The sequence below is a fragment of the Anguilla anguilla genome, chromosome 11 (genome assembly GCF_013347855.1).
Source record: "Anguilla anguilla isolate fAngAng1 chromosome 11, fAngAng1.pri, whole genome shotgun sequence".
Taxonomy (NCBI): domain Eukaryota; kingdom Metazoa; phylum Chordata; class Actinopteri; order Anguilliformes; family Anguillidae; genus Anguilla; species Anguilla anguilla.
In genome coordinates, this window is record NC_049211.1 from 14307961 (window position 1) to 14322347 (window position 14387).

General features: G+C 42.6%; 2 protein-coding genes across 2 annotated transcripts; both read right to left on the reverse strand.

Annotated features, from left to right (window-relative positions):
* Nucleotides 1-1119: 1119 nt before the first annotated feature.
* Nucleotides 1120-4647, reverse strand: sox18 (SRY-box transcription factor 18). The gene is made up of 2 exons (XM_035380739.1): nt 3726-4647; nt 1120-3345 (listed from the first exon to the last, which is right to left on the reverse strand). Exons 1-2 carry the CDS (start codon nt 4096-4098, stop codon nt 2366-2368), a joined length of 1353 nt encoding a protein of 450 aa, XP_035236630.1. The 5' UTR covers nt 4099-4647; the 3' UTR covers nt 1120-2365.
* Nucleotides 4648-6029: 1382 nt separating this feature from the next.
* On the reverse strand, nt 6030-7913 carry LOC118208705. The gene is made up of 2 exons (XM_035383623.1): nt 7585-7913; nt 6030-6684 (listed from the first exon to the last, which is right to left on the reverse strand). Exons 1-2 carry the CDS (start codon nt 7815-7817, stop codon nt 6246-6248), a joined length of 672 nt encoding a protein of 223 aa, XP_035239514.1. The 5' UTR covers nt 7818-7913; the 3' UTR covers nt 6030-6245.
* Between the last annotated feature and the right edge of the window lie 6474 nt (nt 7914-14387).

Consider the following 14387-nt stretch of genomic DNA (forward strand, 5'->3'; position numbering starts at 1 on the left):
GAGGTTGGCGAGTGACAAATCCACCTAAAGCACTTGTTCTCAGGACTGCAATGCAGCCCATAGTTTGGAATGGAATTATAATTGTCCCAGTGCCAACTGTGGCTGGCAGCCCCGTGAAGCCGGGCATCGTGCATCATGGGAAGGGATTCTGTCAGAGTAGTGCAGAGCAGAGCAGCCCTTCTGCTTGATCAGAAAAAGTCATTTTGAAAATCATTATAAGCTCTCTGTATCTGTGCACAGATTACTCATCCTACAGTTCATTTTCAGGGATTTCTGGCTCTTTGAGCACACACTTACACTTACACACGTGCAAGCATATACACATACATGCTCACACACATACACACACACACACACATATGCACAGACACACAAATACACATAAAAAGAAGAGGGTATCCAGATGGGAAAGAATAATAAGACAACCTGCTGGTGCACCGGAAAATGTTTTTGTTTTTCTTTCCTGGAAAAAGGGAAGCATCATCAGCAAAGGTGAGGCATTTCTGAAAAGATTCCAACTATCATCACCTCCTGGGGTTTGACAGGATTTTCCTCTGTTTTGACATTCCCGCTAATTTTATCATTAATTAATTGCCCATATGAAACTTTATGGCTCCCAACTGACCATGGCTTCCACATTGCCAAAACCCCAGTCAACAGAGAACACCGGGCATTCCTTCTGCATTACAGTCCTGCTGTGCCTTGTAGAGAGGAAGCACCATCTATAGTACATTAAAATCAGCCTACATATTTAGAGAATTTAAATCTGCCCGATGAACTGACCATGATTTTGTGCATGCATGTTTCTGCACTGTGGCCAGCAAGACCCATCAGCTTGAGAATACAAACATCTTATTCCAAGGAAAACAAATAATTTGGCCTAACGCGTTATCCACAGCGATACAACACAATTCTGAAATATATTGCACAAATGGGGATCTTATTTGACATAAAAATGCAATCATTAAAAATTGCAGTGTCCACTTTCAAAAAAAGTTTTAGATTTCAGCCTTGTCTGGTGGAACTTCACATGTTCTTGCATTCCCAGCACTCAAATGAAAACATGTCTCTGTAGTCTTATTTTCCCTTCACAATATGCCAAAACATTACAAAGCTGGATTTTTTTTTTTGCAACTTAATCATGTCTACAAGCAGAACAATAGCATGCTATTTTCTTTAAACTGGGCCGTGTCTTTAATCTTCAAACAGAATCTTCTTTATATAAAAGTAGAAGAGGAGGAAGAAAAAAGTTGAAGCGTATTCCCCTGTTAAAAAATGTTTTCTTTCTGTCAGTGGTTTGGGAAAAAATGCTTCATGAGCCAAACTCATTTTGTGGTTGATCAAAAATCCAAGAAAATAGAATCAGACAGTAGAGTGGATTACATCTTAAACATAGAGGCTGTTATTAAAAAAAAAAAAAAAAAGTTTGCCATGATTTTCAGCTTGTAAACATGAACAGTCAACAAGAACAAATGTTTAAGATTTTTTGTTGTTGTAATGGTATTCACACATTCTTACAATTCTGAATACAATATTAAATACAACCTCACAGAAAACATTGTTATTAACTATTTTATTTTGTAAAACAAATTAAGGCAAATCCTCATATGCAAATAGGTCTCTAAAAAATATGATATGTACATACAAAAAAAAATATTTCCTAAAATCGAATCTTCTTTCTGGCAAAGTATGGAAGATGTATATTATTCACAACAGACTGTTTTCAATTTATTTAAAAAAATTGTTCCAAGTTATTTTGTTTTCTCGTCCAACCATTACTTATAGATTATTGCCACCAATTACCACAAAAAGCATTGGAACATTTAATTAATATCAGATTTCTATCAGATTTTTTCCCCCCAAGTGCTGCCTAACAGGATGTAAAACCTTTTTAACAAAGAATGCAAATACGTTGGGAAGAGTTAAATGCAGAAGTAAAATAATCATGGAAAATAATTTATAGTCACGGTAAACCATTACAAATCCATATATTTAAAAGAAAAATCATTTTTTTTTCAATTGTATTTCCAGTCTTCTGTATAAAATGTATCAGCATTTACTATTTTGAAAACAGCACATGTATTCAGGCATTTGCAACAGTATTTTCTGTACACTTCAAAGTATTTTCTGTTCACTTCACTTCTCTGGAACCCAGTGCAGATTTTTACCCCAGTTATTCAGTATAATACAAAAAGTTAAAAACACAAAAACACACAATAAAAATCCTTCACAAAAAAGGTAGATACAGACGTTTCAATACAATGTAATGTATAAAATATTCACATTCTTATCTATAGCATTGAAATGGTATGGCTTTGGATTCCGTATTCTCAGGCACGATGTGAGGGAGGCGGACATTTGGAGTCTAGCCGGTAATGCAGGCGCTGTAGTAGACGGCGCTGCTGGCATCAGACAGGGCGGATATCAAGGGGCTGCTCTCCTCACAGGATGTGTGTCTGCTGGACACCTTAGACATGGCGGCGCCATAGCCCTGCGCCGCCGCGGCGCACTCCAGGCGTGTCCGGCTGGAGTCCAGGTACTGATCCAGCTCGTTGCGGTCCACTTCCGTCCAGAACTCCGAGGGGGGTCCCAGCTGCTCCACGGAGTCCAGGCCGGAGGCTGGGGACGCCGTGGCCGTGGCGGTGGACTCGGGAGGAGGGGAGAGCTGGCCCAGGTGCGAGGTGAAGCCGCCCGGCTGGCCGCCTGCGTACAGGTGGCCGTAGTAGGTGCCGGCTTTCGTGGCCTCGGGCAGGCCGGGCTGGCTCTGGGAGTAGGGACCGTTCGTAGCTCCCGGGAGGTGGCACTTCTGGTGCCGAGGCTCGGGGGGCGCCTTCTGGCCATGGAGAGGGTGAAGGTGCCCGGGCCCGTGACTGTGGGGATGGTGAGGGTGGTGGTGAGGATTGGGGTGGTGTGGGTGGTGATGGGGGTGGTAATTAATCCAAGGCGGGAGGCTCATGTCGTCCTGCATGTGCGGGGGAAAGAAGACGGGGTCTCCTCCTTCATCCAGCACGTCCAGTGGTGACATCTCGGGGGTGGGCAAGCCATAGTTCTCGAAGTCCGGGCCGCCGCCAGGGTGCAGGTCGCTGAAGTGCCCGAGGGAGGACAGCAGGTGGTGGGAGTGCCCTGGCTGGCCGTAGCTGTCCCCCGCCACCCCGCCCCCACAGGCCTGGGACAGGCCATGGAGCAGTAGACTGGGCTCCATGCGTTTGATCTTCTTGGCCTGCTTCTTCCTCCGGGGGCGGTACTTGTAGTTGGGGTGATCCTGGAGGTGCTGCAGCCGGAGCCGCTCTGCCTCCTCCACGAAGGGCCTCTTCTCTGGGGTGCTCAAGGACTTCCATGACTGGCCTGCAGAATCACATACACTGTGAGCGTTAGCTGTTAGCTATGGCACATTCAGACTTAATTCAGACATTCAGACTTACAGTATCTGTCCAAATTACATTGTGATAACAACCATCACCTGATTAAGATAAAATATTATTTTTTCCTGTACCATCAACATGAAAATATTCATTCAAAAAAAGTCCATGAACTGTATTTATATATATTTTTAGACTACAACTGTAACAATGCACTTAATTAACACAATTGCTGCAAAATCAGAACACACAGTCAAAATGTACCGAGTAGTTTGATGGCGAAAGGCTCTGCTTACCCAGAATGCTGAATGCTGCTAGAGCAAACAGGGCAAAGAGATGTAATTACAGGCAAGTGGAAGCTCTTACCTAGCATCTTGCTGAGGACAGCGTTGTGTAGGTCTGGGTTCTGCAGCGCCAGCCGTTTCCTCTCGTCTTTAGCCCACACCATGAAGGCGTTCATGGGCCGGCGGATCCGAGACTCTGCCCCTGTCTTTCCCGCGGGGTTGCCCAGGGCCGGTGCTCCCGCACGGCTGGGATCGGGGCTCCCCGTCCGGCCCTCCGCCGCCCCTCCTGCTCCCCGTCCCACTCTCAGCGGTACCGTGGGCCCCAAGTCACCAACCAGGGTTTGGTCGAATCCCAGCCCGCGGTCAGAGCCGGGGCTGGGGGCTGGGACCCATGAACCCTCGCCCCTGGGCTGAGAACTCTCCTCTCGACAGTAACTAGACTCAGATATATTCATTCCAGCAAGACAACCTTGAGTTTGTCAAACTTTTTTATGGTGTTCTTTTTCGCAAGGAAAACAAACAGAAAAAAGCAAACTTAATAAAACAAATTGCGCGGGAGAAAACAACAAAACACAATGAACCTAGAGGATTTTAATAAACTGCAAAATACTGGTAAAATCCTAAACAAATCACTCTTTAAAAAAATCACACTGTCCAAAACTTGTCCAGAGCTTTTTTTTATCCCAGAGTTTGAAAGTTGTGGTGAGGCTTGTTAAACCCGTGGTGTAAATATACGAAGCGTGCACCAATCAGACGCCAGCGAGGCACGAGGGGGTTGCCTTTGAGAAAGCAGGAGGAGGAGTGCAGAGGGGTGTAATCTGAGAAGAGCATTGTTCCTCCCCACACGGACAGCACAGCCAGGAGAACAGGGCTCTCAACAGTGTTCTAGCACAGGAAATCTCACTGCGTTTCTGTGAGCTTGTGAGTTCTGTGCCTAACGCGAGGCCAGCTGCAGACCTCGGCTGTAGTCATACTCGTCTGTGGCCTGTTTTAATGAGAAAATTCTAATTTGCATTAATTAACTGTGACCACTATGGCCCTTAAAAGAAAAACACTTTCTTTATTCATTTTCCAAATGCACTTCAGACTCCAAAGTACTGACTGCAATCAAAACATTTGTACATTTTACACCCCATGAATCTTTCATTTCATGCAGATGCATTTGGATTTTGTTTTGCTGTTGTATGCATTTTTGGCTTGCAAATGTTATTAAATTGTTTAAATGCCAAAGTTAAAGTAAAACAATTTTTACATTTATATTGCAGTTTCAGTGCTTTTCTGAAATGAACAAAAGGTCTTTTTGAACAATCTGGAAAGTATCAATAATTTCATGTTTATTACAGACAGCAGTTTAAGGGTTTTTAAAGCAGTTTTTATCTAAAGTTGAAATTATAAGGAAGTCATACCAAATAAGGCTCTGTTTGACCTCAATTTGTGTAGATGTCCCCATAAATAGGCCAGGCACGGTGACTGACGAAGAGCCGATCCAATCATATCAAACGAAAGAAGAACTGGAATTAAGACCGCAAACACAGGCCCCTGGTGTTTGCCCGGCTCCTCCTCACCTACTGTAGGCTTCAGGAGCTGCATGGCACACAGCCCGCTCATTAACGCTGCGCTATGGGGTCAGTGGCTGCCCCTCAATCCCCCCGTGATGAAGATCTCACTGAATGCGTGTCATAAAGGACGCCCCAAAACATCATTCAAATGGAAGTCATCTGCTGAATGCATCCTACTTTCTTCAGCACGGCTGAAAAGAACTCATCAGCAAAACCGCTTAACCCCCATATTGCCTTTTCTCTTAATAAAAGGATATACCGTCAAGAGGTGTCAATCTCCAAACCTGAAACAAAAGCCCCTTGAGGTTAGCAGTTCAAACCATATATGCCTGACTATCAGATGAGGTCAAAGGGCACCTTAAAGTGGCATTAGAACAGCAGAACACTTTCATATGAAACACCGACACCTGCAGAAAAAAACTTTTTAAAAGTTTATCTTTTAAATTCAAATGTTTTCAAGTATAGAGCATTTCTGGCTATTTTATCAGCATCAAGGTTCAGAGAAAGTAGATGTTGCGAATACCTACTTTGGAGGCCCTGATTTATCTACTCCATCGCATGCTGGAAAGGCAAAGACTGAGTTAAATGCTTTGACTACTTTAACTCTTCAAAGGTTTCAAAATCAGCATGGCAGGTTGGAAACAAAATGAAGTGATTGTACAGACATGTGAGTTAACGTGCAAGTGTGCACAAATATAATTTTCTGTGTGTGTTCATGTGAGTGCATACGTGTGTGTGTATGTACTCCAATCCATGCCTTTTGTGTGCGTGTGTGTGTGTGCGTGTGTGAATGTCAGTTTGTTTGTGTCCGTGTGTGTGTGTATGTCCATTTGTGAGTGTGTGTGTGTGTGTGCGTGTGCGTGTGTGCTGAAAGGAGATATGAGGCACACCCACGCTGCACAGTCACTTTACTGGAAAGGGAGGAGAGGGGACAGACAGGGAGACTTCTGGAGGTAAGTGGCGTCATGGTCATGGGTGAAAGTTAGAAAAGTGACAAAGTGCCCCACGCTCCCCTGCTTCTCCTGACATATTCTCACACATTCTCACTCCACCCACCCCCCTCCAGCCTGGGACAGGAAGGCAGGGATGTTCCTGCTGGCCGCCGTGGCCTGGGCTGATAAGATCGGCTGCGAGGAAAGCTGGACGGAGTGCCGGGCGGGGAGGGACGGAGCGGCTGGGGAGACGAGGGGGTTACCTCTTTCAACCTCCACTACGCCCACCCACCCACGGCTACCGTGCCAGCCCTGGCGTCGGACGGGGCTGGCTCCCGGCCCAGCGCGCCGACCAGCGCTCCCCTCCACACGGCCGTCTCTCTCGCCCTCTTCCTCTGTCTCTATCCACCCCCGTCTCTCGCGCGCGCTGCCAGAGAGCTGGGGCACCACACCTACACCACAGCGGAAATTTGGCCACAACTCCAGACTCAGTGGCTGTAAAGAACTTCTCTCTGCTCTTGTTCTTTTCTTTATGCTTTTTTTTCCTTTTCTGTAAGGGAGAGAACACACACTGAGACTTTCTGATAGTTAGATACAGGGAAACAAACATAGATGCGCACACACATGCGCACACACACGCGCGCGCACACACAAACACACGCGTACACACATGCACACACACAGATGCATGCACGCATACACAGAAACACGCACACACACACTCTCTCTCTCACACACGAACACATATACACACACGCACACATACCCACCCACACACACCACAAGGGGACACAAACACACACAGACCACACAGGGACACCAACGCTCTCTCTCTCTCTCTCTCTTTCTCTCTCTCACACACACACACACACACAAAACAGATAGATATGCACACACACACAAATACCCCCACACACACACACATATCCACCCACCCACATACACCACAAAGGGACACAAACACACACAGACCACACAGGGACACCAACACTCACTCCCTCTCTCTTTTTTTTTTCTCTCTCTCTCTCTCTCTCTCTCTCTCTCTCTCCCTCTCTCTAACACACACACACACACACACACATACACAGGAGTGCTCCAGTTTGTGCACTGGGAGTGGGAGAGGTCAGGTTCACACACGGTGCTATTTTAGATCCCTTCAAGGAGGGAAGTGTGGTGATGGATGGAACATCATGCTTGGGAATCCCCCTCACCCCTGTTCCCTCACCCCAGTTCCCCTCCCTCTCTTCTCACAGACACACGCGGAGCTCACACTAACGGTACAACCCCATGACCATGACCTTTGCCCTCATGCACCTTTCAGCTATTGTGACAGGTTCTGTTGAATCTCCAGCTCATGACTTCATATTTATTCATTCTTCTTTTAAAAACAGAATAATCAAACAGTGATTGCTTTGGAAAGATAACAAAACAAAACTTTCATGTATCATACCTGAGAGGTGTGATGGTCAAGTGATCCAGGTTCTGTTTCTCCTCTTGGTAATTTTTTTTAAAAAGTAAAAAAAGTGTAAGGCCAGCACAAAATGTTAGAAAAGTGTCCAGTTTCCTTTTTTCAAAAGCCTTTAAAGATTTAAGAGAACAACCCCATGTTTTTAACCAGTCAGATGTCACCTCTGTAATTCTACCCAAGTCAGGATATCTAATCACATTTCCCTTCCCTGACATCCTCCTGCCTCTTCCTACAAATATAGGCAGAGTATACAGGAAGTAGGTTCTAACTTGATTGAAAAATGCCACTTCTGCAAAGAGAGCACTTCAGGAAGTGTGTATTTATGTTGAATGTCTCATCTGTGAGACACGCTCAATAAATATCTGTTACAGTACCAGAGAATTGCAAGCTCACTTTTTTGGGTGGGGCGCAGGTCACTTTCCCATGGTATGACTCACTGCTATCTGCTGGCCACAGATAATTCAATTTCTTTCTCTTTCCATTTTTAAAAACCTAAAGGGTCATATTATCACAGCGGGAACTGGACGGAGATAAAGAAGATGGAGCCCTTCGTTTTTTTTTTAGAGACGCAGCAATATGGGTTCCAAGCCACTTCCGAAACATTACATTTTTTGTTTAACCCAAAAAATGCTCAAAGAATACCTTGAGGCGTACAGTCTGCCTTAATTGTGATGTTATTACAGTAAAATTCTACATCAAAACTTGTTTCATTTTGACAGCTTTCCCGCAACGAATAAATAAAACTATACCCAGAGTACCCAATCTGAATGATAAATAATCCAACAAATCAACATATTTGTTTGTTATTTAATATCCATGTTCAGGGCCACTTGCCTTGAACAGTACTCGCGAGAGAACGGAAGACATACTGTAAGCAAGTTGTTTTACAAATGCATGACAATTTCTAGCCTTGGCCTTTTAGTGGGCGTCTTTCAGTAAACTGACTATTTTTCTGCCTCATATCAATTTCCGGTACAAATCTGTTTTTGCAATCCAATGCTTACCAAAACAAAACGAAGCATTTGCTCTTAAAAAACGTTTCGTGAGAAGTTAATACTGGATTGAAGATAACCCACTTCGTTTGTTGTTGCGCTGTGGGAACATAAATCAGATTTTTGTGATTCCCAAAACCCGACCCACAGGTCAATGCTATCAGCACAGGACACACTTCTACTTGGCTGAAGTTCACGTACAGCAGATAATGAATGGGACTGGAATAGTAACTGCAGTACATGCGCTGACCTTTGTCTGGATTTGCTAGTTTTATTTACAGATGAGGGGTCAGGAAACTTTTGCATGTACAGTAGGCACTGGGAAGATTTTTTTTTCCTTTTTTTTGATTCACTTTGATTTGTTCACTTTTTGTTTTGTTTTGTTCATTTTTCTTCCTCGGCAGTTCTGTTTTCTCATGTAATGTCAAAACTCTGCTGAAGGACAATGGCTCATGAAAAAGAAAAAAAAAACATTGAGGATAGCTAGAAATCAAATGCACATTGCTTGGGACATGCTTGAATATTTATTATTTAATGCCAGTATTATCTTTGGCTGTTTCATATTTAGGTTTTTGTTGTTTCATGTAAGGTCTCAAACTTAATGATTATATTGCCGAGAACTACTACATGTTACAACCAAATAATTATTTTTCATCCATTGTGGTGTCGATGCTGTAATTGTCATCCCCCCAAAATAAGTGGGTATAGCTTTACAGTAGAGCAGCATGTTAAATTCAGTTGTAACCATCTTAGAAAAGGGAGAGTCTCCAGTATTCCACTCACCACAAAACTAGGGAAACTATTTTGTGGTCTGCACAGCTATTTGGAAAATGTTAAATACATGAGGGAGGGGGTTTTAAACTACAGTCTGTGTTAAAGAGCTGGAGTGTAGCAGAGAGAGTGAAAACACAGTGCTGTTTCTTACAGTCTCCACAACAACAATTAGATTTAAATATAGCACGTTTAACATTTAACATCTCAGAGGGACCTCACTGTAATATTCCAGCGTGACCTCAGGGTTCACTTACCAAAGTCTGGAGCCTCTGAGCTCCCTGTAGAGGGGACAGTGGGTGTAGAAGAGGACCACAGAGGTGCTGATTCTGCAGTACAGCACAGACTGGTGGAAAAAACAAACACACATACACTCGCACAAGGACACACACTCACTCATACACTCACACCCATCCCCCCCCAGCCCTAACACACACTAACTCTCATACAATTATGAGAGTCATGAGGGAAATGAGGTTAGTCCAAGGCTTGTGAGCTGGATGAGTCTGTTAGTGTATTAGATCCCGGAGCAGATTAATTGTCCAGTGTGTGATTCCTGAATGAGGATGGCAAGGGTAGGCCTAGGGGTTTCTGGGAATTGTGCTGCTTTGGTGGGGCTTGGGGGGGCTCTTATTGTTGCTAATAAACAAGAAGTGCTGCTTTTGTGCACTAACCTGCAAACAGAAATCCTTGCATATTTTCATTTGGCTGTGCTAATATGCTATGCTTGTTTAGAGAATTCTATAAAGTATCAAGGACAATGTGGATTTAAAACAAAAAGGAATAAAATGAATGAACTGAAAATTGACTTTATGTATTTTTGCAAGCATGAATAAACCATATATGATAAATAACTAGTATTAACAATGTATTTTAAAAACTATTTTTACATGAATTTTTTTTTACTAATGTGAATTATTTGGTTTTGCGAATCACCGTATGGAAGAATGTCACTTTGAGGCTGATAAACGTGAAAAAAAAAAATTCTTGACTGGCCAGGTCAGTCACCCATTCTGATTCTAATTGAACATGCGTTTCATATGCTGAAGAGAAAACTTAAGGTACCTAGTTCCTGAAACAAGCAGGAGCTGAAGTACAGGCCTGGTAGGGCATCATCAGAGAAGATACTCAGCACCTGGTGATGTCTATGGTCACAGACGTCAAGTAGTAATTGCATGCAAAGGATATGTGAGAAAGTACTAAACATGACTACTTTCATTTACATAACATTAATATGTCCCAAATATTATAATGCCCTGAAATGGGGGTATGTATAAAAAGTGCTGTAATTTCTATATGGTGAAACCAAAAGGCATAAAACTACTCTGTAATAAAAGCAGTGAATCTGCACTTCAACCACATGCAAATTGTTTTATTACACATTATAAATTGTGGAACGTACAGCTAAATCACAAAAAAAATATGTTGTGTCCCAAATGTTATGGAGGGCACTGTATGTCCATTTTAATGTTTAAAATGTTCTCACATTTTTAAACATATATTTTTACAGGGAATATCTGCATAGTTATAATGATTTGAAGTAGGTAATGGATCCATTGGTGAAGGCATGTGGTATAATAGCACAATGACTTAGTGAATGTTAATGTTGAGAGGGACAAAACCATTTTAAGGTGAAGTGAGTGATGATTGCAGCTAACAGACATTAATGTCACCCCAGAGCCAACTCCATGGACGCTATGCGAAGGAAACACGCAGACTTTGTGTTTTGCCCTGTTTCTCTATTCTTCTCAGAATCCCCCCTGGAACCTACCTCGTTGTTTTTTTTTGTTTTTTGTTTTTTTGTTTCGAAAAAAAAAAGAAAAAAGAGTAACACATCTATCTGGTGTTGAGCAGGCTATGTAGGAAGTGTTGAATGGGAAGAACACTGTGTGAGAGTTCAGCGACCCATGCCTTCCCACAGCGGGCCAGTACCGGCCACCTTCCACAGCCCTACTGAAGCTGGCCAAAGGGAAGTACTATAATTCCCCAGCAGAGCTGGCCAAGGATGTGCCGGGGGGAGGGTGGGGGTGCTATGCTGGGAGGGCTGATGGGGGATGGGGGGGTGGGGGGGCGGGTTGGGGATTGTGGCATGGCACCATTGTGCACTGTATCACTGTACTTCCTGTCACTGGAATTGGGAAAAAAAAATTCCCTGTGCCCCAGTTGAATCTCAATTTCAGGGACAGGATGATGATGTCATGTCTCTTGGTGTGCGTGTATGTGTGTGTGTGTGTGTGTGTGTATGTTGGGGGGGGGGGGGGGTGTTGATAATTGTGCTGATAAACTAAAATAATGGCATCAGTCATGGCCTAAGTATGCCCTTTGTCTTGTGCCCTTGAGCCCTGCTTTATTCAAGGTGTGACCTTTTCGTCTCATGAAACACAGGGCAGACAGCTCTGACACAGCACAATTCACATGGATCATCATCAAAAATGCATGAAAAACATAGTAACATACTGAAACAAAAGCTGCTGAGCTTCACCTTAGAATACATATTGCTTCGTTAAAGGGGACAAAGGAAGGACAAAATTGCATTCGTTATCTACTAAACAAAGCAAAGATACTCTCTATTTCACTTGTCCACTAGGCTACTGTATTCAACAAAACGTTAATGTTACTTTACATTTACATTTGGACATTTAACAGGTATATAACTTTGTGGTGTACAAAACATAACAAATCATCACTATTCACTTGGACTATCAAGATTGTCCAAGATAGTGTTTTATGTGCCTGGGTACAGGTGTTTGAGATTTAGAGCATGTGCTTCTGTCGACAGTGAAGACTCTTGACAGAAACAAGATAACAATTCATTGTTTTGAATAGTCTTGGATATTTTTCAGTCCTCTCTTGTTTGCGGCTTGCCTCTATCTGTTCATGTGCGTACTGTATCTGTCAGACTGATTCAGCACAGAATTTTCCTCTGAACAGGCCTTTCAAATGAGACAAAAGGGTCGATATACCAAATGCAGCACAGCATGCCAACTCTATGCAGTGCTTTCCAAAGCAACTGTGCCTCTGTTATCTCATGTGAAAAACACCACAAATACCACGATGTGCTTGTCTCAGAAAAGGTAAAGCTGACACTCACAGAATCAGCAGACTTGTATATCATGGCTAAAGCTAGCTGTGTAAGTTACACAGCTGTTGTTGGGACCAAACCCCAGATCCATAATAAATATATACCAACAGCCTTACATGCACATGCTGTATGTCAGTTTGAAAAAAAATGTCAAGGGTTGGGTTGAGGAGTATTAGCATCCAGACAGTGCAGTGTGCCCTCAAAAATGTGATTGTTCTCTGCACAGTACATGCAAATAATACACTTGCAAACTTAAAATCTGCATCTGATCTGAACTGTTCAAATGCAAAGGGGAAAAACCTCTTTTCGGCCTCATGCAAGAAAAGGGACCATGTTACTCATTGCACAACCATTCCTGAAGGTTTGTCTCCCTCAGCATTACACAAGGCTCTTCTGTTCTCTTACCAGCAAATGGATATGTATGAGAAAGAAAATCTGCATTATTCCTCATTCGTCTTTTATTTGCACATGATGTCCCATGCACATTCTAGTCTCGATTAAAAGATGTGTTTGCTGTAGTTTTTTCGTGGGGTAATATCTGAATTGACGATGTGGCCTCACCTCATTCACAGAGACCTTTCTGCATGTGTGTTGGCAGTTTGTGAAAATGTATGCCTTGGACAATGCCTGTGGTGGTGACATGAGCAATTTCATCTCTTTCCACAGGAATGCAAAATTACATACATAATATTTATTTTCCTTTCTTTACCAAAAGTGTGTGATTGCAGATCTCCCTGCAGGGAGTTACAGAAGAAAATGTTTTATTCAGTGGTTTGGGGGGAAGAAAAAGTTGTTATGGGGTAGATATTCTTCTTTAGCACCAATAGCATGTATATTTCCACACTCTTGTATTTCTACTCTTGTTTTCTGGCTAAATTAGCCAGATCTTCTCTATACTACTTCACACTACTCCACAACACTCCCCAAACCAATACAGTTAATTAAACAATGAAGTGTTAGTCTTACTTCTGAGGACTGAAGATTCTATTCACAGTCCTCCAGGTCCTGAGAGACTGAGCCTCCTTTCACATAAAAATAGAACAAACAGTTTACTGAAAACAATTACTGAAAAAAGTCTATGCGAATGTATATTCATTGGGAAAGAGACTTTGGGCTTTCTGGGAGAATGATATTCTGTTCTTTGGTAGTTTGCCTACTATCTACACAGAGAATGCTGCTTTTCAACAGTGTTATATCTACCTAAGTCTAAAAATCCCAGTCTTGTCCGGATGCATTAAAACTGATGTGGCGTTGCTGTGGAATACAACATAAAGCAAAGTATATCGGTGCAAATAATGCACACAACTTTAAGCCATGTACTTGTTTGCATGTGTATATGATTTAAGTAATCAAATCAGTTAACAGAAAGAAATACAGAAAGTTCTACAAATTGTTTTTTTCTTGGCGACACATTGCACTGACTGAAAATAAATAATTCATGCAGCATTTTACAGCACATTTATTTGTTTAAGGGCTTCACACAGACACACACACACACACACACGCACACACACAAGCACACACACACACACACACACGCACACACACACACACACACACACATCTGATACGTATTAGACTGGATTATGGAGTAACCCAATCTTTCACATTTTTATGTTCTTCCCAAGAGTTCATTGTCTTGACGAATGGTACATTCAATGACAGGCCTGTCTTGTTAAAAAAAGTACTTGTCATTTCATGTCTATGATCACTTAATAAATGTTTCATGAACTGGAATCACAAAACCTAATTCACCAAAGGCCAGAACAAGAACATATGTAATCAGCGCTCTCATCACAACAAAACTGCATCCTGAAAAACAAAAGTTGTATCAATTTTGTTTTCATACAAATTTAAACATGCTATGAAATGCTCTTTAAACATTTGATTCATTGGTCAAAATTAAGAAGAAATATGCAGATCTATGTACAGTATCTGAA